At 42.0% G+C, this 25,387-nt stretch overlaps 1 protein-coding gene across 12 annotated transcripts in view; it reads right to left on the reverse strand.

Annotated features, from left to right (window-relative positions):
* The window catches only part of LOC129775866 (uncharacterized), a 407,327-nt gene that overhangs the window by 54,107 nt on the left and 327,833 nt on the right, over positions 1–25,387 (reverse strand). For 10 of the 12 annotated variants that reach the window (XM_055781033.1, XM_055781032.1, XM_055781031.1 and 7 more), the window contains one exon: positions 3,237–3,835. In XM_055781033.1, the coding sequence (XP_055637008.1) occupies positions 3,237–3,835 (599 nt within the window). The other 2 variants (XM_055781038.1, XM_055781041.1) reach the window with 2 other exon arrangements.

Below are 25,387 nucleotides of genomic sequence, written 5' to 3' on the forward strand. Positions count from 1 at the left end.
GTTCGACAGGTTCAGCATTTGCTGGCATTCTGTAAAGAGACTCTAAGAGTGCCAATCGGACATCCATACTTCTCTATTCTTGATCTTTTTCGTTGAAATAAATATTCTGAAAATAATGCACAAAAACTGTGAGCGATCGATTTTCTTTCCATTATTAGTAGAGGATAATTTATTCCTCCAGGATGAAGATAACACCACAGGCCGTTAGTACTGTAATATTTAAAATGATCAACATTGTTTTCTTAGATGCGGGTTTTGATGCAATTTCCGTCCATGATAAAAACCACTTCCATCTTCCAATCATCTCTTGAGAACCATCAAGGTTTTGCAAAAATGGAAGACGAAAAACACATTCTTTCAAAGGTTGTATCTCTGATGAAGGGTTTCTTGCAGCGATAGCCTCTCTTTATGGAAATGTGGTAATTTATGAATACCTTTTCTATGAGTTGGCCTGGAAAATTCACGCCGCCAAGAATCTATCAAGAATAATACTCGGTACACGACAAATGAATTTAACAGATTCACTACAGATATCCACAAACACCGTCCCTGAGCATGTGTAACTTGTGTAAGCTAGCATCTAGCTAGCTACACAAGTTGCTACGGCGTATGGGTTCCACATTATTTGACCTAAATAAACTCAATGGATTATATCTTCATCTATGACTCGTTCTATAAGCGTTAAAAATGCCGTTCTTGTTGAAAATCGTGATAGGCGATGAACAACTGATAGTTTACAACAACTTTGAACGAAAAAATCATGGGACAATCGATATAAACCATTATTTATTCCCAAATCCGGTCTTCACCTGTAGAAAGTCATGCTCTATGCGTGATGGTATTGGAAAGGAATTCTGTGCTATGAACTTATAACAATCAGTCTATAAATTCCTATAAATACAGCTCGCAACTGGACGAATTGAGGGCAAAGATCCGTTTAGTATTAATAAATACGATGGGCGTCGTGCTGTTCCACTCACCGTGCTCGTAGTATAAAAAAAACACAATGTCAGGCCCAATGACAGCTTTTGAGGAAAGATTGCGAAACAATCCAGTTTAAATTAAAATTTTAAGTTTTTCCATAAAATCGGTACGAGTTTTCCGGCGAATCCATTATTTCCCAAGTACAGGAAGATCATTGTAAGATGAACTTATCACAACCACAAAACTACTGCCAGGGCAATGTTTTAACAAGGTTCCTTGAAGCCACCAGACACTACTCAGCCTTGTTTTGCGTTCTGTAAAAGCGAGGGTGTATCTTTGTTGCTCGAACGATCTATGTTTAAGTCGAGTAATTCGGAAAATATTTCGCAATACCAAAATAATTTTAATGAGATGGTGAATCTACGGATCAGCTAAGTGAATGGGATCCGTAATTGACCACTGATTAACGACTTTGAGTTTGAGCGGCAACTCGGGTGTTAGGCGATCCAAAATTACATCAATCAATCTAGCATCTTTTTCATAACTAGAACAACGTAATAAGACTTGTCGAACCAGCAATGCTGTCGGGAAATTGAGTTCCTTACATAGAATGTGCGTGATGTAACTTATTTGAGATTTACAATGTAGAACGGCTCGACAACCGTGTTGTCGAAACTATCAAATACACTTACTGTAGCATTTTTTGACATTCGACTAACGTGAGTTATAAGAATGTGTGATCAGGAGTTGGTTTGCGACTTTTCCGATCTTGGGATGCTGGTAAAATGGGAGTTTCGCAAAAAAAAAACGAGAATAGAGCAATCCACTGCAGACCATTTCGTAAATTCATAACGAAATAACTGAACAATTTTGAGATGCTTAATGTATACCCATTGCCAGGAACAGTTATAGCATTATTTTTTTTCACGCACAGAAGCGAACTGTAGACAGTATAAATGAGATTCGCATGAAACTGAAAAGTGATACAAATAACTTACCGGGTAATGTTGAAGAAATGAAAGAATAGAGAATAAATTACTACTATGACATTGTTCACAAATTGCATAACGCCAAAAAATGGTATAGATCTTTAATTTCAGTTCTTCGTTCAATTAGGGTATAATTGTGCATTATTAATTCCTTCTTCCTACCGAAAGTAACCGTCGTACATTTGGAAGGGTTGATTGTCATACAATTGACAGAACTCCACGGAGCGAACGTATCCAGCTGTCGTGGGAGAAAGCTAGCATCGGCGGTAGAGCGGATCTTGAAAAAAAATATCTTCAAATCGTCGGCGAATGAAACTCGGGGTCTTTCCAGCACCTAAAACATATCGTTTAAATAAATCAGGAAAACTAGAGGACCCAAAGGAAGCCTCCTTATGGTATTCCAGAAGTTGCTGGGAACGGCTCTGAGCTGTTAGTTCCGACTGAAACAGCGTCCTTTGAGGTAAGATTCGAACCACCTTAGCAAAGTCCCAGTGACGCCTAGTTTTGTCAACTTGGCGATATTGATGAATCTTATCGAAAGCGGCTGTTAGATCGATGTAGATAGCGTCGGTTTGGTACCTTTCGACGACGTTGAGATTGAGAGATTGAGAGATTGTTGATTGTTGATTCAGTATTGCGTAGTAACGTTGCTCCAGTCGAACATTTATTGACAGAAGAATCGACCGAAACGTTTTCCGAGACACCACTCGTGTGTTTTGGAGACCTGTCTGAAGAGCCGGCGTTTTCTTATGTGAGTCGTCTCAAATCGCTACGACCAAAATTAATTGAGAATGGATTACTGAAGACTATTGCGTATTTATGTATTTTGTTTTATTTCAATATATTTAAAAGTAGTTTAAATTCGATCAAGTGTTTTTGTCAAGCGAAAATAAATTCATAATTTCATTCAACATCTTACAATACATCAGAATACCCTTCACAGCTAAATTTTACATTGAATATGGCGTCAATTGTTTACACATTTCTGCTCTTTAACTGGGCCACGGTCCTTTTAACGTTCGCCCAGTTAAAAAGCAGTCCAGTTAGCGAACGACCACTGTACTATGTCCATTATAAGAAATTTTTAACCTAAAAAATTGAACGACGTCTATTGAGATTGAATCAATTGTCCCATTATTCTCACAAAGCAGTAATGGAAACACCCTTTTATTTGGTGCGAGCCTATTCAGATGATTACGCAACCTCCCACATGACTAATAGCACTGATAGTATTCCTGTACAACAACCGAACAATAAATGAAGCATCCACCCAATAAACTATTAAATTTCAGGAGAACACTAGTAACACAAAAAAACACTCACCTCTCGGCAGGCGTCCGTGGCTGCGACAGCTTCTCCTGGCTCCTCCAGCCCAGATAGGGCTGCCGGAACGAGTTCCGGATTGCACTGTTTCCCCCGGCCATCGAACCGGCCGTGGTGGAAGCCGTCGAGTAGCCCGACACTACGCTAGCGTTAAGGCCTCCCCGCGTGAAGGACCCCCGTGTCGATACACTGGGCGATGTCTGGTTCGAGTTAAGGTGCGAAGTGGACCACCGCGAGAAACCCGTCTGTCCGCCGTGGTGGCTGTGCGCCGAGGGACTCAGCATTACCGGGCTCCGGTCGGATCGGTGCGAGCCGAGCGAGCTGAGCGAGGTGGTTTTCGAGCTCAGTCCCGTCCACCGACCCACGTCCGAGTTACGCTTCCGCAGAACGCCTCCTCCAGCCCCCGGGGCGACACCGCTGTTGCTAATGTTAATGTTGGTGTTGTTCTGCAGGACGGCCGTATGCGGACCGTCCTTGCCGCAGTATTGCTTGTACCAATCGGGGATGTTCAGCCGCTGGAGGGAAGCCTGCACGCGCAGCTGGTGCTCGCTGAGGTTTGTGCCTGTTTCGTGGGATTTTTGGAGCTCATTTTCCGGAGGCTGTAAATAGAGAAAACAGAAAAGGAATTGTTTATAAATTCATCACATGAATGGGTTAATTTATTCTGAGATATTTTGGACTGAGTGGAGAGCAAACCACAATTACCATATCTTCTCGTTCAATGCAAAGCGTGAAATGACTGCTAATAGCGAAGATGCGAAAGAGTTTGATCAAACAAAACACGTTAATCAACAACTGTAGAATAAGACGCAAACACTCTAAACGAGTTTAAATGCTGTTTTCCTACCTCAAACCGTAACCGCACTGTAAACTGAAAGTCGCTCTCGGCGCACCGCAGCCCGGCGACAATATCGCTTTCCCCCGCACCCCGCTGCTGCTGCTGCTCCTTATGGTGGGACTCGTCGTTCTTTTCAATCACGAAAACAATGACGATCTTGAGTTGGGGCTCGGCGTTCGTCGGATCGCCGTCGATGGCTAGGATCTCCACTGCCACACAATTTGCGCAAATTGGGCTGGTGGTCATCGAATCGATTTCGTACGATCGCTCGGACATCAGCCGGGTAAAGCGGTTGTAATCGGTGCCTTGGATATCCACGGAGACGCGTTCGCCCATGTACACGTTCGCTCGGATGAGGGACAAAATCATCTGAATCAGACTGAGGTTGGATCGATTAAAAATTTTGTCAAGGTGAAACAGTTGGTTGCGATTGTTCGGGCTCATGTTGACAAAGTTTTGGCCGTCGATAAGGTTACGCATTTTCAGCCGATACGTTTGATGCTCACGGCATTGTTTCTGCGGTGTGGTTTCCGGCGAGCGTTCGTTGTTCAGCGGTTTGATAACGTCCACGTGTTCTTCCATGTGCTGGAGAATATCCGCGATATCTTGTTTTTCAATGTGCTGGATCACCTCTTGAATTTCCAGCTGATTGAGCGACGGATCGAGTTTATTTTTATACTGCAGGAAGAGCTGGTTGATGTCCCGCACGCAGGTTTTGTTACGATCTTGATTGACGGATTTCAAGGAACTTGTGCTGAGGTTGAGATCCAATTTCTTCGCCGAATCCACCTTCAGCGTGGCATTCACGATCTTCACTGTTGACACTTTGGCACTCGAGCTAACCTCTGTTGGGGGTTCTTTTTTGACCGGCGTTTCCGCAGCCCGGACGATTGAGTCATTATCCACTTTCGTTTGAGCGCCACTGTCGGGTTGATTCATATTGTTGCGGATAATTGGCATGTTCCGTGGAGGTTTGGCCGGTGGTTTAGGTGCCTGTTTTCGGTTGTTCGGTGGCGGCGATTGACTTTCGAAAATTTTCAGCAAATTTCCGCTAAGTCGACCGGGAGCCGTTGGCGGTTTGTTCGTCGGTGCAACCAGTTTGTTGTTGCACCCATTCCACTCACCGATGATTGGACTTTTTATTACAGAGATTTGCCTCCGGATCGGTGTTTTCACCGTAAGTGACGCCCTGGGCCTAATGGGTGTGGATATTTGAAAAGTGGAATCGTTTTCAACGATGGATTTCTCTTCCAGGATATCTTCGAAATCGAGTGAAATGTCTTCATCGAAATAGGAGAAAATGTTCAGCAAACTGGGTCGAGTACTCAGCACTGACTGCTCTTGAATGAGCGAATTATGGGGGGCATCCAGACAAACGAGAGATTCAAATGACGACACTTTCGATGATTGCCCTTCGGAGGAACTCGACCCATCGTAACCGCTGTAGCTTTTAACGGTGTTCATATTGAGCGTTTCGTACAAATTTCCATTTGATTCGAAACTGTAGTCATAATGATCCACAATTGACGACAACTTTTGGCTTTCGTATATCTTCTCCAGGGAGTTAATAAACAAATTAAAATCATCGGTACTGAATGAATTGGTATCTATCTGGAAGCTGATCTTCGCTTCCTCCGCCACGGCAGAGTAAAAAACGGCATTTTGCAGCCCAACGGTCGTTGCCATCATAATAGTTCCCCGTTAAATTATCAACCACTTGACCTCCGCGCCGTTGATACTATCAAGAGGAATGCGGTGGATCTCGTAATGACTTAATGAACCGATCCAATTGATTGTGGCCCACTTACTGGCCGCCGGCGTCGTAACAGCTTATTAGCAACAGCGTGATGCCACCAACATATGCATTAAACTTTCACTGCATATCAGAGTGAGGTGGATTCGCGCGATGCACGCCTTGACCACAAATCGCCCGATAAGTTGAGCACACGCAGGAAAAAAATTATCACTGTAACTAGGTAGTGAGAGTATATCCTCGCGCACTTTTGCAAATAATTGGCACGAAATTTGCGCGCCAAATCACAACACTTGTACACCCCTAAAACCCGAGCAACGCGTTTTCGATCCGAACCGGGTAGCTGTTTCAAAACGACGATTGTTTACTGTTTCACGTTTGAAGGCTAAAATTGAACTGGAAGGCGACCTGCCTGCCCGCCCTGAGTGCGCGATGGTCTCTTTGGGACAGCCAGGCAGACAAACCTTCAGCGATGGTTCCCGAACATAGGGGGGAAAAGAGAGGGGTCGATATCCTAGGAAGTAGCAGCAGCAGTGAAAGTGAGACAGGTGAGATAAATATTGGATTTGTTGTCTGCCGCCCGTCGAAGGGGTGAAAAGGGAAAGGAACATTGTTTGGAGCAAGAGAGCAGCGCACACAATTCGACCGACAACCGACGATCACTACAATGCTTTTGTTTTATTTAGTTTCTTCCGTGTGCGCGATTGTGTATTTTTTGGTGTGATGACAGTGAAAAGGTATCGCGGGTTGGGTTATCGAACTGTGGTTCGATTCGAGCGAAAAATAGTTACGATTAAATAGAGCGGAGATTTTGCCTTCGTTGCGATTTGAAAAGGTTATATTTTTGTATTTATTTTCATTCGGCTGTGTTATGTTATGATTCGTATCCAAAATTCGATTCTTCTCGCTTGTTAGAAATATAAGGTTCAAATATCTAATATTTAAGTTAGTAAAGGCAATGAAAATATTCATTGTGTATCTTTTACAATGTCGAATTGTTTCTTTGGTTTGTTGCTGTGGCGTAGTGGTGGCGGGGCGAGGGATGACATCCATGGCGATAAGTTTTTCGAAATGTTTTGGAATGAATGTCACGTGTCAGTGATTGATGATATTACTCAGTAAAAAAATGTATCTGTGCCTAGGGCCACGAACAAAAGCTTAACGTAGGACTGTAATTGTTCAAAAAATGTTTTTGAATTTAATTCTTCTAATTGTGCTCCCGTGGCCGAGTGGTTAGCGTCATAACTAACATGCCGGGGGTTCGGGTTCAATTCCCGTTCTGGTCGGGGGAATTTTTCGTCAAAGAAATTTCCTCCGACTTGCACTGTGATCACGCGTATTCTAGAGCTTGCCACTCAGAATGCATTCAAGGCGTGTTATTTGGCATAGAAATCTCAACTAAGTACTAATAAAAATGACGCAAGTAATACTACGTTGAGACGGCGAAGTTCCTCTAGGAACGTTAGTGCCATTGAAGAAGAAGAAGAAGAAGAAGAATTGTTCCGAAATCTGTAGATTTTTCTAATCTAAAACAGTCATACCTCCATATAAGGCAACCTCGATGTAAAGCAACCTCGATATAACGTAACTCGATATAACGCAACTTTTACCTCGATATAACGTAACTTTTAAATGTGTAAAAACAAACGAATGAATGTTTCTAGTAAGTTTTCAAGCAAATAAGTACCGTAAAATGGTGTAGCATTGGTAGTTTTGGATCTCAATTTCATTGTTTGATAAAAACGAGCTTGTGGAAAAGCAATGTACGGATTGTTTTGTTTTACAGTCCACGACAATTTTCCTTATGAAATACGCATGCCTTCAACCTGATATTCTTGGGCGGTTTTTCCACTTGGTTTTATTATCACATTTTATGAACGTTTAGCATAACTTTGAACATGTTTCAAGAACAAAATTCAGACGAATTTCTATTCGGAGATAAAGTAAGCCAAACATAGAAATTATAAAATAAACATTGATACTAGATAAGAAACGGATATCCGATCTATCCGGCCAATATTTGCTATCCGACAGGATAACGGATATTGGAAAACATCTACAATTTCTCATTAACACAACATAAATAACGGGAGGCTCTAGTGGTTGTGTGGTTAGCATAACAGCCTCACAATCCGATCGGTCTGGGTTCCCAGTTGGAGTCGTTGGGATTTTCTGAGGTGAAAAATCTCTGGTTACGTCTTCCTTCGACAGGAATGTAGAAGATCTCCGGCTCGTGAGTTGTTGAGTCTGATAGGTAGGAACAGATGTAGTCGCCTCCCTGATGTCGGTGATTGGCACTGAAGTGACGGAAGTAGGCCGATAAAAAATAAGCGAAGATCAAAAACAACATAAATCATAACAAAACAACTCATTAGATATTTAGCATAGCATAGCAAAATTATTAAACCCAGGTTTTTTTTACGTGGGGGATACGTACCTCGTAAAAAACCGAGTTAATTGGAAAATCCGCGTAAAAAAAACCGCGTTAATTGTGGCACTAATTTCCTTCATAAGCGCTAAGCTCCGTTACAAGCACAAATTACCGTAATATGTTCTGAGGGAGTACAAGAAAGAAATGTGAGCTGAGGGAGAGATGTGATATTGCACTGATATTTACAAATACCGCGTAAAAAACTGCGTTAATGGGAAATTAGGCGTGAAAAAACCGCGTTAATTGGAAAATCCGCGCAGAGAAACCTCGTAATAAACCGCGCAAAAAAAAACCGCGTAAAAAACCTGGGTGTATCCATAATTAAAAATAAGGTTTGATAACTGAAATGCCAGATTTCTGTTTTCAAATTCAATTAATATTTACTAATAACATTAATTTAGGAACAGTACTCAAAATTACCCAAAATAATAAATTTTCGGAAGTTGATAATGATAACCGATTATGCTTTGCTTCGTAAACCAGGCCAACTTCAGAGAACAATCTTCGCTGCAATACTACCTGCAAGGAGCTGAAAGATAAACTCTAGCAATCCTTGCCCTCGATTGACTGCTTAGAATTGAATGACCACCAAATTCAGATTCGAATGCAAACGTGATTCACATTTCGTCGATCTCGTTAGCAACAGGATTTTTTTCCGGAACACGACTCTAGCTGTTATTTTCATTTGCCACTTCGTTGAAACAGTTCTAAAAGGTGTGTCGTGAGTTTCGTGTATAAGGTTTGATTCAGTTTCGTCTCTTTTTTTCATTTACAGGTCTTGAAGACGACGATGAGCTGTTACTCTCAGCAGATTCGTCGCAAGATATTGTATGTACTCCAATAACATTGCAGGCAAGACTGTTTACGTTTCAAGAACTCCTAAATAGTCTTGAAACTTGATCCTCGGGTAAAAAACGGTTGCAATTAAGTAGTTCTGATCTTCTCCTAAGTAGTTGAATTCTTATCAGAAGAAAAACCCTGTTGAAGATTACTTGCAGAAAACTTGAATCTCTATTGAAGGATATGCACGGAAACGGGAAATTTATTCATAGTTCATTATTTTTATGTAAACATGTGTTTATTTCTTCTAAAATGTAATCCTTTATTCACTTCATGCGCTTCATGCAGTGTTTTTCGTATTCGCAAATAAAAAGCCGAATATCCGACTGCCTGATATCCAGCTATCAGGCCTTGAAGCTATCCGGTTTCGGGCCAAACTACTATCCGTTTCATCACTAATTGATATTAATTTCACTTCAATTTTTTCCTCTACTGAAAACTGATCATGTTTGCCTACGAAAATTTTCTTAATTGGGCATAAGAAAGGTTTATAAATACTGCTGGGTGATAGAAAATTAGTTTTTGCGCATTTTTGAGTAATCATAAACAATTTTGCATCAATAAAAAGAAATTGTTTTGCTTCGATATAACGTAACTCGATATAACGTAAAAGGGTGCAAAAAATGTTTCTATGTTGGATAGACACTCCTCCCCCTTTCTAAGGGGGGCTGACATGCGAATGGAACTCAAATTTCAGTATAACTCGAGAATTAGTCAAACAAACGAACCCAAATGTGGGATGTGATGGTTTTTGGGTACGAGAAATGTTTCTAAGATGGTATGATTATATGGATTGTTAGTCCATTTGATGTTGGCGCCAACGAAATTGATTGTTGTACGAAAGTGGGAACGAATTTGAATGTGATAAAACGCACTCCTATATTTTCTTCTATCTAGATAAATAAGAATGGATCGCCGAATGTGTTGATAAGAGCAAAACTTGAAGAAGGAATTATCCGATTTAGGGCTATCTTCAATCCATCATATTTTCTGTATCAAACATTTATTCGATGTAACGGAGAAACATGTTATTTGCAAGTGATTGAAAAATCTTGAATGAGAATTGTGTCTGAAAATAATCTGATATTATAATGACCAGTTCGACGGCTATTAACGGTTATTATAACTCTACCTAACTGTCAAATATTACGCCTTAACTAGTGAGGACCCTTGTTTGTGGCGTCGAGTGAAGCTTTCTCACCCCGGGGCGGAACAGTTGATTTGCAATCAATTGATATTATCCTCTGCATAAAAAAAGTGTTATGTCGAATTACTACTGGTGAAGTTTGATACGATTTTTTGGTGTGGTCCCTATCCCTCGCACAAATATAAGTTTACCTGTAATACATATGAACACCCGAAACCCACTCACCCGAAAGATATTCACCCAAAATTCACTCACCCGAATGTAATAAATACCCGAATGCGACAGCTACCCGAATGTAACATCTACCCGAATTAACACTTACCCGAATGCGACATTTATCCGAATCCAACAATTACCTGAATGTAACAGTTACCCGAATGTAACAATTACCCAGATGTAACATCTACCCGAATGCGAGACTTACCCGGAAAAAGGATATATTCGAATAATACGCAAATTTGATGATAAAGAAGTATTTACATATTCAATTCTGATTTCTGATAAGTGATCATATTTATCTTGTACGTTCATTTCCATCCAGAAAGTTCGTATTTTTCGTGGTTAGTGCAATATGAGAAATAGCAGGGTTGGATAAAATCCTTTTCAAAATAATAAAAAGTGAGAGAATTCATATGACTGACGCAGCCCGTTCATTTGAAAGAAAGCTGACAATGTTGGTACATACGTATTTCGGGAATTGGCAATACTGATGTCATGTGAGTCCATCTGACGGTTCCATCGTAAAGTTTGACATTTTTGACGATATACGTACTCAGAACATTTTGTCATACGGACGCTATTTGTTTATTTTATATTTAGTTGAAAGTTTGGTCTCGGCAAAAAAATGGAACCGAATCGTGAACACGTGCGATGATTTTTTACGACTTTCGACGTGGATTATCACAACAAGAGTGCGTCAATCAACTTAATTTGACTTTTGGCGATGAAGCTCCATCAAAAACCACGAAAAAAATTCAATAATTATTTTCTGTATGATATATCCTAAATCATGGGTCGACGCTTAAACCTACATCACGTTATTTGCATTCGTATCTACTTTCTCCACGAATGTTATGTTTGCTACACACTATTGGGAGAAAGTGAAAGACTGGCGAGAGCGTATATATACGCCTTGCGTAGTGAAAAAGCTAAAATTACCTGCTTAATTTTCGAAATATTCCATAACCCATGCTCATTTTTGAATGATCTTAGGGCCTTAAAGATCAATATGGAAAAGAAAGAAGACGATATGTCAATTGTGCCTACACTAATTTTTAAAAATGACACCACGAAGTCTTCAAAATTATTTTCAAATTTCCTCATTACAATTTTTCATTTCACTTCGTGTTTTTGTTACTTTTTCAAATTGTTTTGATTTAATCTTATTTATCAACAGGAGATTCGACGAAACTCATAATCTGATTTGTCGGAATCTTTCCTTCTCATTCGGGTAAACATTCCATCCGGGTAAATGTGGCATTCGGGTAAATGTCACATTCGGGTATTTGTTGCATTCGGGTCAATGTCAATTCGGGTATTTGTCGCATTCGGGTAAATGTCCATTCGGGTAAATGTGTTTCGGATGAATGGAACACAACCGTTCCTGAGATACTGCATCGATCCATGACATCTACCCTTTCCGATCTTATAAAGAAATAAAAAAAAATTGCTCAATAACTAGATCTTTTTAAAGTAACTAAATTCTACCAGCGTGGACTCCGCGTATTGCCTGATTATCTGTTCATGCGATAACGACATCTTTACTGATTGAGAATCTGTTAGATTTGATTGTTTAAGATAACCAGAAGGACTGGAATCTTATACGCCATTGCACAAATTTTTATTGAAACCCCTCACTTCAACAGCTTGTAACTACTCTGATATTGAATTTTTTTTTTCTCTTGTTGTATTGTTAAAATGTGAAGAAACAAATAAAGAAATAATGGATCGTAGAAATATTCTTTGTTTTATATTTTCGGAGCTCTAAAAACGTCCGAATAATAATATAAGTGACGTACCAGGCGAAATGTGCTGAAAGTCACTATAATAGAGAAAAAAACCCATGATACCACGATTTTGGACCGCGACAACAAACTGCAGAGTTTGATTCCGCAACAAGAAAAGTGGTCAAAATTGTCGTCGTCGATGGTTATGGTATCAATAACTTTAGTGAACGATTTTCTTCCTAGTAAATGATTCAATATGATTCAATTTGATTTCGTACCACTTTTAACAACATCTCAGCATTGAACTTCCGTTCACACTAATGTCTGGCATCACTGGCCGCGCAGACCAGTGACACGAATCTGGGATAACAGCTCAGTAGCTAAAAACTTTATTCTGATATATGTTTATATAGTCACCAATAAAAGAACACAACGTAACAAGAACGAGGCCATTGTTGAAGCATAAAAGTGTCCTAAATTCCCTTCTTTTTTTTGTGTCCTCATTACATATATTAAGAGCATCGATGCATCTTAGCCCGATTGCTTGAGATGCAAGCGGTAATTTGGGTCATCTGATCCGTTCAGGTAGCGAGAAGCGAGAGAGGGTTTAAGCTGGGGATCAGGAAGAAACAAATCTCTGCTGTTGTTACGAGGATGCATGGAAAGGTTTCGCAAAAACCGGCGGGTGGCAATTATGTATGGCGGTCAGCCTAATTAGCTGAAGCCGGGTAAACATTTTCGATTCGTCGAAGCGACTGATGGTTATGGCTCATGAATTATGCGATTGCGCTTGTCGCTCTAACAGTTACACTGTTGCATTTATGAAGTGATAGCTGTGGCCCATTGGTGTCGTGTTACGCGTGCAAATAACAATGGATGTTTGCATTATTTTTTGTTGTTGTTTTTTTTTCTTAGCCGCGCAGATGCTGACAAACTGTTGCATTTTTCATCGAGGGGAGATATTTTTCCCAGAGAGATGGAATGTTGCAATATTTTTAGCCACCATCGGTTGCATGATTCGCGATGCTATATATGTGGTGTTGGGGCGTGCTGTTGTCCGACCACTAATGGTATGTTAGCTCGGTCAAACATTGTTTATTGGCGTGGAAAGCAGACACACACACGAGCTGCTCGAGGCTAAATGCAAAAAATTAATTGTAATAACGAATGAATTGTGTGTTGCTACTCATAGTGTAGCTCTCTCTCTCTATGTGAAGTCTGGATTGCCACCAGCAATCGATTATAGCCCACCCTTCCGTGATAATGTCTTGATGTTGGGAGAGTCCCAGTAGAGTTTGATTAACGTCATAATACAACCTGAAAACTTTTGCTGGGAAATCATTGACTTGGGTGAAGTTAATTTCTCAAGTACATTCACGAATTATGCAGACATTAGGGTCTTATTTCCAATTGAACAAGGAGCTTCTCGGATTGGAAACTTTTCTGACATGTAATAGGCTGACCAAAGTGTGGTACCTATTTGATAGGTATAACTTTGTAATTTTGATCGACGCGATGTCCATAATTCAATATTGACTATTGATTATAATGTTCAGACCGATATTTCATGTTCTTTGTTGCATCTTTCTTGGTCTTGCGAATTTTCATAAACACTAGAAGTAAGTGTTCATGGCATTTATGATATGGTTGGAATCGTATTTACTATTTATAATCGGTGTCAAGTCAAACCGGACTTAGTAACAAAACAAGAAAAAATGAGTTAACAATCCCGAATGTTGAGGCCCTATAGTATAATTCCCTACCCCATAGCAATAAGGTAACAATTATTAATATTACCCTAAAGCTACAGCTATACACACAAAATAGCAAGAGAGAGAGAGAGAGATTAGGAAAAATACCGTGATCACCCGAACGATCGTGGTCAGTAGTCGATCTATATGACCACTGACCCCGAACCAAAAAAGTACAGTCGAAATACATTCCTCATTGCGATAACACGGTCGTCTTTCGTACAATAGAAAATTTCGTGATAATATCTCCCAATTCCAGAAGTACCAAAAGTAAGTGCTTGTCCGCGACTTTGGTGAAAAAGTGGGAAAGCAAAAATACATTTACCCTCCCCCACCGGTGAGAGATCTACTTTGCGCTGTAGATAGCCAAATTCAGCTAAGTGCTACCATTTCACTGGCCCTTTTGGCAGCCGTTTTCGACGGCGAAGAAAAACCTTCGGTCCAGCATTTACGGCCAACTGGCTCGTACATTTTATGGTCCTTCGAGCCGGATCGAAGGACAACCCGGTCGAGAGGACTAGTGCGTGAGTGGTGGCGATCTTTCTGTTTCGTGCGACCGTGTGATAGCAAACACTCCGTAGAAATTGCGCCATTGCATTGGTGTCGTTAGTGGTCAAAAATTGCGCCAAGTGCCGTGTAGCAGTCCATTTTGCTTGATCTCATTTGTGTGGCGAGTGAGAGTCGTTGACCCATTACTACAGGCATTGTACTATTCCCCGTAATAAGAATAGTGTGTGATCGCCGGCAAGCAAAGCATTGTTGCTGTGCTGGACCTTTGAAAGGGAGAAAAGTGTGCTGCAATTAGCCTGGTACAATTTGTCGCTAGTGTGGCACAAATTAAAGTTGTTTCGCAAGTGATTTTTCGATAGTTTTGACCTTGTTGGGGGCAAGGCAGAAGCGATTGACACTGAAGTGACTACAGTGATAGTGTTTGCACCGATCCGAGATTTCGCGACGCAATTCGTGTATTCGCCGGGAAGGATTTTCGTCCGCGTCGGGAAGGAGAAATTCGTTTTCGTCCGCGTCGGGAAGGATTATTTTCGTATCCGTTACCGCGATCGTTCCACGTTAAATCGGTGCAAAAATGCCAGACAAAAAGGTGGAAAAACGACTGGCTGATTTGGGAGTTATGAAGAAAGGCATATTTGTCCATCGTGATGGTGTGGAGAAATTTGTGAACGACTTTCAAGAAGCGCGTGATTCATGTCAGGTACCGGTTCGGATCGAATCTCTGGATCGAGTATATCATGAATTTTTGGAAGTGCAAAGTGAAATTGAACAATTGGACGATGAAGAGCAGTTAAATAGACACCTGTCGGAACGAGCGGACTTCGAAGCGCGTTATTGCACGGCGAAGGGATTCTTGCTGTCCAAGCGATCCGCAGATGCCAATCAAGCGGCCCTGAATGCATCGTTCCATCATCCACCAGCAAACCAAGGTACATTTCACCTTAGGCTTCCGCAAATAGATCTTCCCAAGTTCAATGGGGATTTCTCAAAGTGGTTGTCGTTTCGAGACACCTACACATCGATGGTGCACTCGAACGCCGACATTCCTACCGTGGCGAAACTCCAATATCTCATCCAGTCACTAGAGGGCGAGGCACGCAAGCCGTTCGAGAGCGTGGATATCGAGGCCGATAATTACGGTGCCGTTTGGGACGCCCTGCTAAAAAGGTATGACAACCGCAGATTTCTGAAAAAGCAGCTCTTCCGTAGTATCTACGACTTCTCATCGCTCAAGAGAGAATCCGCCAACGAGTTACATGAGCTCGTGGACGAGTTCCAGCGCCACGTGAAGGCCCTTGCCAAGTTAGGTGAACCCGTCGAGCATTGGGACACACCTCTTGTAAACATCCTGTCCTACAAGCTCGATCCAGCTACTCTTCGCGCGTGGGAGGAAAAGACAAGTCAGCAAGATGACGTCAAGTACAACGACCTTGTTGAGTTTCTGTACCAGCGGGTACGAATTCTGAAATCTGTGGCAACCGATCTACTACAACGTTCCCAACCGGTTCAAACAAAGGTGGCCGGCAACGTTGTTCCTCCGAAGAAGTACACCCAATCCAAGGTCGCTGCCAACGCTGCTGCATCCGATAGTAGATCCAACCTTCCTTCGTGTTACGCTTGTTCCGGTAAACATTTCCTCTTCCAATGTCAAGTTTTCGCCAAAATGCCCGTCAGCCAACGAAGAGAGCTGGTATCTCAACGGAAGATTTGCTGGAACTGCTTCCGAAGTGGCCACCAAGCAAGACACTGTTCCTCGAAGTTTACCTGCCGAATCTGTCGAGATCGGCATCATACGCTGCTACACGATCCATTCCAGTCCCAGAGCTCATGTACTCCTGCCATAGCATCGAATCCTACCGAAACGACACAAGATCCACCCATGTTGGCTATCCCAGGGCCGTCTACCTCCTACCAACAAGTAAGCATGTCGGTTCAGTCCCAAGCCAGCACGGTTCTCCTCGAAACAGTCGTTCTCCAAGTCGTCGACGATAATGGGCACGTTTTCCAAGTCCGAGCTCTTCTAGATTCCGCTTCGATGTCGCATTTCATGTCCAAAGATCTTGCGAAGCTGCTCTCCAACTCCCAATCCAAGGTTGATGTGTCCGTAGCTGGAATCGGACAATCCCACCGGAAGATCAAGCGTGCAGTAACCACCACAATCCAGTCAAGAGTCGCGTCTTTCTCTAAGAAGCTTCAATTCCTCGTTATCGAGCATCCCACGGCTGACCTACCCACCATGTACGTCCAAATCTCTTCGTGGAACCTCCCTAATGTGCAGTTGGCTGATCCTGCGTTCCACATTCCCAACAAGATTGATTTGGTAATCGGTGGTGAGGCGTATTGGGACCTACACACCGGGAAGAAACTTGACCTAGGCCCAGGTCTCCCCTACATCATCGAGACGTACTTCGGTTGGACATTCTGCGGTTCAACTTCCCAAGATTCCTCCAACTCAATGGTGTGTACCATATCCAGCACTGATGCCCTGTTGGATGCAACTCTACAAAGGTTTTGGGAGATCGAGACGATTCCGAACCAATCCGTCCATTCCAGCACGGAGAAGGCCTGCGAAGAGCTCTATGCAGCAACAACAACTCGTGACTCTACCGGGCGATACGTAGTTCGCCTACCCAAAACGGACAATCCGGACGTCTTCTTGGGAAATTCGGAATCCATCGCCGAACGCCGATTCCTCAGCTTAGAACGCCGTCTCGAGCGTGACTCCAGCATGAAATCATCCTATCACCAATTCATGGAGGAGTATGAGCGTCTCGGTCACATGATACATCTGAACGAACCCGTGGACAACTCGATTCCACACTGTTATCTCCCGCATCATCCCGTATTCAAGCTATCGAGTACCACCACGAAGACGAGAGTCGTGTTTGATGCAGCGTGCAAGACCGCATCGGGATATTCCTTGAATGACCTCCTACTTGTCGGACCTGTCGTACAAGACGATTTGTTGTCACTCATCATGCGCTTTTGTTTATACCCCATTGCGCTGAACGGTGACGTCGAGAAGATGTACCGTCAGATGCTTCTCCACAAGGCAGACCGACCGTACCAGAGGATCAAATGGCGTACTGATGCATCCCAACCGATAGCTACCTACGAGTTGCAAACCGTGACCTATGGCACTGCTTCTGCCCCATATTTGGCCACAAAAACTCTCCAAAAATTGGCGAGTGATGCGGCCCACTTATTTCCTTCCGCGGCGAAACCAGTAGCCAACGATTTTTACGTAGACGACTTTCTGTCAGGTGCCGATGATGTCGAGTCAGCCATCCGAATTCGACGTGAAGTATCAGCGATGCTTGCTTCTGCTGGAATCCCGATGAAGAAGTGGGCTTCGAATTCCGTCGAAGTCCTTGAAGACATTCCACCCGAAGACCGATCAATCCAGCCGTGGCACGATTTGCAAGATCCTCAATCCGTCAGCACTCTCGGTCTAATCTGGGAGCCTATAACCGATATCTTTCGGTTCAAGGTACAGTTGCCGCTGCCGGCTGCTGTACTCACCAAACGTAGAATCATGTCCTACGTGGCCCAAATTTTCGACCCATTGGTACTAGTAGGTCCAGCCGTTACGAAAGCGAAGCTGTTCATGCAGTGCCTGTGGACACTGAAATCCTCCGACAACGAACGCTACGATTGGGACCAACCATTACCTTCAAAGCTACAGCAAGAGTGGAAAGAGTTCCACAGTACCATTGATCTTCTTCGAGAAGTTCGAATTCCACGGTTTGCTTCCATCGAAGGGGCCGTCAGCATCGAACTCCATTTCTTCGCTGATGCTTCAGACAAGGCTTACGGCACGTGTTGCTATGTTCGTGCGCAATCTGCCCAGGAAGTATCCGTGAAACTGTTGGTCTCCAAATCTAAAGTTTCACCCCTAGCAGTACGTCATACTATAGCTCGATTAGAGTTATGCGCAGCTCATCTTTCCATGCAGCTGTACAAGAAAGTCGCTTCGTCATTGAGAGTTGTTCCACCTGCCTTCTTCTGGTCGGACTCCACCACCGTGATACAGTGGCTTCGATCATCACCTGGACGTTGGAAAACGTTCGTAGCCAACCGTGTGAGTCAAATTCATTCTTCTACTCCAATCGATAAGTGGAATCACGTTGCTGGTTCGGACAACCCAGCTGATGACATCTCCAGAGGATTGGATCCAGCCGAACTTCTCAACAAGGCAAGGTGGTGGAATGGTCCATCCTGGTTAAAATCTCCTCCTGAGCTCTGGCCAATAGGAGCACTACCAACGAAAGAAACCGTCGAAGTATCTTCGTGAACGTTCTTCGTGAACGTGCAATCGTTCGTCATTCCAAAGCGATCAGTCCTGGAATACCGAAAGGATCCAATGAGCCGTGTAACCCCCTCAATTCCGATGAACTCCTATCAGCCGAGCGAATCCTATGTAAATTAGCGCAGTTAGAGAGCTTCCAAGAAGAGCGTAATGATCTCGTTGTACGTACGAGCGTATCCAAATCAAGTCCGTTGAAGTGGTTGAAGCCCTATGTTGATGTATTCGGACTGATTCGCGTAGGAGGACGCCTAGACAATGCTGATTTATCTGAGTCCACCAAGCACCCGATTGTCCTGAGCGGCAAGCATCCATTAGCGAGTATGCTCGCTGTGCACTACCACAAAACACTTCTTCACGCTGGCCCACAGTTGATGCTGTCAACTGTCCGCCAGAAATATTGGATTCTCGGCGGACGAAACCTCATTAGACGCACCTATCATCAGTGCATCACTTGCTTCCGTAGCAAGCCGCAGTTGATTCGGCAAACCATAGCAGATCTACCTGCATCCCGTGTCACTCCGACGCGTCCATTCTCCGTCTGTGGCGTAGATTATTGCGGTCCATTCTATGTCAAGTCGGCAATCCGGAAACGAGGCCCAACGAAGGTATATGTGGCAATTTTCATTTGCTTCTCTACACGCTCTGTCCACATTGAGCTCGTGAGTGACCTCACAACTGCCGCATTCGTCGCCGCACTGCGTCGACTGATAGCTCGAAGGGGGAAGGTTACCGAGCTGCACTCCGACAACGCCACGACCTTCAAGGGTGCTTCGCACGCCATGCATCGCGTGTATCGAATGCTGAAGCAGAACGACGTTGACCGGAACCAAATCTTTTCCTGGTGCGCAAATAATGAGATCCGGTGGAGATTCATCCCGCCCCGTGCACCTCATTTTGGAGGACTGTGGGAGGCTGCGGTGAAGTCCGCGAAGACCCACCTACTCAAAGAGATTGGCAATACCAGTCTTGCCTACGAGGACATGCTCACCTTACTAGCGCAGGTCGAGATGTGCCTCAATTCGCGCCCATTAACGCCGCTGTCGTCGGAGCCATCAGACCTGGAAGCCTTGACACCCGGTCACTTCCTGGTGGGCTCAAACCTTCAATCCGTTCCCGAAGCTACATTCATCAATATTCCCGAAAACCGGCTCAATCATTGGGAGCAAACTCAGCGTCACCTCCAACGAATCTGGGCACGCTGGTACCCAGAATACCTCCAGCAGCTGCAGTCCAGAGCTGCTCAAGGCTGCAAGTCACCCAGCAAGATCGAGATCGGACGGCTCGTCGTTGTCAAGGACGACTGCCTTCCACCTGCCCAATGGCCTCTCGGCAGAATCGTCAAGGTCCATCCAGGGAAGGACGGAATCGTCAGAGTGGTCACACTGAAGACTTCATCCTCGGACAACGTCGTGCGACCCGTAGCACGAATTGCTTTGCTGCCAACATCCAGCAATCATTCCGATGCGCACGTCGAACACAACTAGAGCAGTACTGAACTGGCTCGAGGCGCATGTCATCATAAACCAGGTAATTATGGTTCCAATAATTCTAATCAACCCGTTTGATCTACCTGGTCTTCTTTTTTGTTTTATTGATGACGTCATCGAGTTCAACGCACTCAATCTACCAACTGCATCACTGCCGGGTGTAGCACGATCAACCGATCGTCCGATCAACCGAGAGTCGAGCCAGTAATCCTCTCACGGCGGTGCCAATTCATGATGCAGAAGTGTTAGTTATAAGAAGTGTGAATGCGTTGAAATGCTATTTCAAAGGTGGCCGGAATGTTGAGGCCCTATAGTATAATTCCCTACCCCATAGCAATAAGGCAACAATTATTAATATTACCCTAAAGCTACAGCTATACACACAAAATAGCAAGAGAGAGAGAGAGAGATTAGGAAAAATACCGTGATCACCCGAACGATCGTGGTCAGTAGTCGATCTATATGACCACTGACCCCGAACCAAAAAAGTACAGTCGAAATACATTCCTCATTGCGATAACACGGTCGTCTTTCGTACAATAGAAAATTTCGTGATAATATCTCCCAATTCCAGAAGTACCAAAAGTAAGTGCTTGTCCGCGACTTTGGTGAAAAAGTGGGAAAGCAAAAATACATTTACCCTCCCCCACCGGTGAGAGATCTACTTTGCGCTGTAGATAGCCAAATTCAGCTAAGTGCTACCATTTCACTGGCCCTTTTGGCAGCCGTTTTCGACGGCGAAGAAAAACCTTCGGTCCAGCATTTACGGCCAACTGGCTCGTACACCGAACAATCTAGAATTTCTTTACCTACATTCTACATTTATAAGATCACACTTATGTTGCAAACATAATATATATTATAAATTGTTTTGTTTTGAATGATTTGCAAAAACTGATAATAGTGTGCAATCAGAGTGGACCTAGAGCATACGACCATAGCGACTAGAGCAATGATTTTCAACCGGTGGGTAATGTTCAATTGAACAACTTCGCAATATTTGAAAGACTTTCGTCAGTGAATGATGATTGGAACAGACGATGAACCAGTACAGACGACCATAAAAAAGGAAAGGAAATTGTACAGCATTTTTCAAGACTTTTTACAACAAGTTAAACTTGAAACAAAACTTGAAAAACTTGAAAAATTCCTTGTATCAAAAAATAAGATTTGAACATGAAATACCTTCCGACTAGTAGTGTTTCGGATCAATTTCATCGATCTACAAATGATCGATTCTCATCTCAATATACGAAATAAGCGTTACTAGTGTTGTTATCTCACTAAGATTAATTTTTGAAAGGGGGAGAATGGAGCAAAAAAGGTTGAAAAACACTGGACTAGAGAGTAGTCATGTTTTTCTAACAACCAGAAAGTGGGAGAAATTTCAAATAAATTATTGGATTTTTCCGTATCAGAAGATTCTTCCCTTCGTTCTTCATTGAACGCGGAAAAGAAACTCTTCGCGTAACCCTATACCATTCAAATTATCTCTCTCACACTTTCTCTCCTCTCTCTCTCTTCCTCTCTCTCTTTCGCTTTTTCACTTTCTCTCTTTGTATTTTTCATTTTTTCTTTCCATTTCTCCTTCTCCTTCTCTTCTCACAATTTATGGCACTAGCCTGAACGCAGATTATTCTGCTCGCTTCATAAGAATTTACCTGCTTAGCATGTATTATGTATGTATTTTCTGATTCAATAATTAATGGTCGAAAATTATAGCAGCTCCTGGGATTTGCATCTGTTTACTTCCCCCCTGATCGTGCTCAAATTAGTTGTTATGAGAAATGTAGCGAAAAGAAATATATATATATATATATATATATATATATATATATATATATATATATATATATATATATATATATATATATATATATATTTCACTTTCAACGTTAATTTTCGAATCACAAAAAAAGCTATTTTTCTATTAATGTTTGGCATTCATACATTAATGAAAAAAAAGTTTTCTTGAGATTCAATTATGTATAGGATTTGAAAATAATTGTTGAAAATAAATATGACCGAAGACCATTTGATTATGAATTCGAGGAAGTCTCTGATTACACTAAAGCAAATTATCAATCAATTAGGTGTAAGCTCAACAATATCAATTGGCAGGATTTCTTTAGAAGTGTGGAAAACATTGAAGTGGCAGTGACGACTTTTTACTCGATGATCAATGAAATTCTAGAGGAGGAGATACCAACAAAACGAAAAAGGAGAAATATAAACACAAAATATCAGATTTGGTTTAATCGAAACATAAAGAATCTAAAAAATAAAAAACAGAAGGCACATAAAATTTATAAGAAATGCAAATCTGACGCTAATCTCTAAAAATATCTGAACATTTGCGAACAGCTCAACTCAACTGTTAAAATCGCTGAAGATTACAATTTAAAAACAGAGTCGGACATTAAGTCTAACCCGAAAAGTTTCTTTAATTACATAAAAACAAAATTAAAAAGCAATGGTTTTCCATCACGCATGCACCTTGACGATACCGTGGGGAATGACCCAAAAAAAATTTACCATCTCTTTGCAACATTTTTTCAAAAGTTAATATTGTAACAGCTGAGGATGACCGAGATCGTGACTTCTTTGCATTTCTTCCAGAAGTTCCATGTGATGTTGGAGTCAGAAAACTAACTTACATTGAAATTTTTGACGTATTAAATAAGCTCGATGTCTCGAAAGGGCCAGGTCCTGACGGAATTCCGGGGGTTTTCATAAAAAATTTGGCATCTGAATTAACTCATCCACTTTTATGGCTTCTCAATAAGTTATTGGAATCAGAAAGGTTCTGACGTATATAATATACAATGTCGTACAAAATAAATACATTGTATATTATATATGTCAGATCAATTGTCGAATACTGTAGTATTGTATGGTCCCCCTATATAACTTCACACGAAGACAGAATTGAATCTGTACAAAAACAATTTTTATTATTTGCACTTCGTAAACTAGGCTGGTCTTCATATCATCTCCCTCCATATGAAGCACGCTGTATGCTAATCAATATTAAAAGTCTAAAAGAACATCGGAACTCTGCCATGATTCTATTTATTATTGATATCATATCACAACGAGTGGACTCAGAAGAAATAATAGGAAACCTAAATTTTTACGCACCGATTAGGCACCTGATAAACCCTAACATTTTCTACATAGATTACCGAAGAACGAATTATTCCAAATATAGTCCTATTAATCGTATGATGGGCCTCTGTAACGAACACAGTGTCAAGGTCATGTCAAGGTCAATGCTTAAAGACTATCTGAAATAAATAAATGAATAAATTTTTTTTTTTGATTATGTAACTTGTTAAAATCCTCTTCTAAATTAAACGGATAAATTATCCAGCCAGTTCTCTCTAGTTTTTTTTTAGTTTTAAGTAAGTAGTTTTAAGTAGTATTAGGAATGTATCGGTCTACAATTTTGATTGACGACAATAAATAAATTTTTCCTTTTCCTTTTCCTTTGTGAGAGATCGGATCCCTTCTTAAGAATAAGATGAAATGTAAATACATATTAGATATAAGATAGGTTTAAGAATTGAGTGTGATGAGTGTGATTGAGAGTGTGAGTGTGATCATTGTCAACATATCCTCATATCCCCTCCTTTTCCTGAAGAAAATATGTCACCCTTCTAAACTCGAGTCGACCGCGAGTAATCGGTTTCCTATATTATAAACATTAGAATTAAGGAAAAATGTATATATACTAGTAACAATACAGTAAGGAGTTCGGCTCCTTTAAACCTATGTAACTGAGCCTGTAAAAATAAACGATTTAAATAAAAAATAAATAAATAAATAAAAATAAATAAAATACTGATGAGGAATACCAAATTAAGCATGACTTGAATTGGCATCACTGGTAGCCCCTAATGCGGTACTAAAAGACAGACAACAAACTTTTATAGGTGACGAGGCTACCTGTCCACAAAATTGCAACTAAAACAATAAACCGATTCGTCGGCAATTCGGTAAACGGTCGCAATCGCAAACCGTTTCGGTGTCTGTTGTTTTTATTTGTAGTTTATGATGTCAATTTATTCACCGCTCTCTCGCAATTCCATAGTTTAGTAGCATACAGTACAGTGCACTGATACGGAAAGAAAATATAAACATTACCTGGGTCCGTAAGTCGTGAGAAGGAAAACGGGGGCGTGTCGACCGCTCCAGCCTTTTTATGTTACCTTTATGCCGCCGCTTTTAGCCCCGTCATCGGAGTGTGCAGCGCACGGAATGGATATCATCTGCGATAGTTATGAGGTGCGACATATTAGGCGAGGAGCAAATTTCAGATTAAATTGGAGCAAAACCCATTTGGAGCTAATGGTTACTTTCATTCAAATCAGTGCGGGGAGATAGTCGACCTTTGACCTGACAGACTCATGTTTCCTCTCGGAACCTCAGTCCTTGCTTTCACGTCCATTGCCGCCTCGAATGGAACCAATTTCAGCCCGGCGCACCATTAAACCAACCTATTTTCGTTCCATTCCACATTAGAAGCTATTATTTGTGATGAAAAATAACATTTCACTTTGCCTTTCGCTCGAGCTGTGAAACAATGAAGGAACTGGCAAGAACTGCTATGCTCCACATTCCAATCGGACAAATGCAGCATTCGTCGTCATCGTACCCGACAGAAGAGAATGTGCCAAAGCGCGCGCACCTCATTTGAGTACATAATAAGTACACACTGCTGCCAATGAAAATCAATATTTGCTCTGCTCACAGTCTGAACCGGCGAAGGCGAAGAACACTCTGAACAGGATTCACCTTGTCCCCTCTCCCCCATCAAGAGGTCGATGCAGTCGGTGTAAATTTGATATGCAGCAAAGTGAGTGCACATACACACTTCAGCTGCTGAGACAAGATTTGTTTGACCACCGGTCCATCACGATAAGCCACTATATCGGTTGACATTACAGTGTTAATTGATTTGTTTGCCTCCAATAGTTGATGGGGATTGATGATAAATTTTACAAGTTAACGATAATGAACTGCCGTAGAACTTGAGGTGACTCTAATTGGGAGGACACATTGCACTGTTTTAAATTGCGCATGCAAAAACAGTACTAATAACTCTCTCACAAATCCCCTTTTGCTCCATTTATTGTG

The sequence above is a fragment of the Toxorhynchites rutilus genome, chromosome 3 (genome assembly GCF_029784135.1).
Source record: "Toxorhynchites rutilus septentrionalis strain SRP chromosome 3, ASM2978413v1, whole genome shotgun sequence".
NCBI lineage: Eukaryota > Metazoa > Arthropoda > Insecta > Diptera > Culicidae > Toxorhynchites > Toxorhynchites rutilus.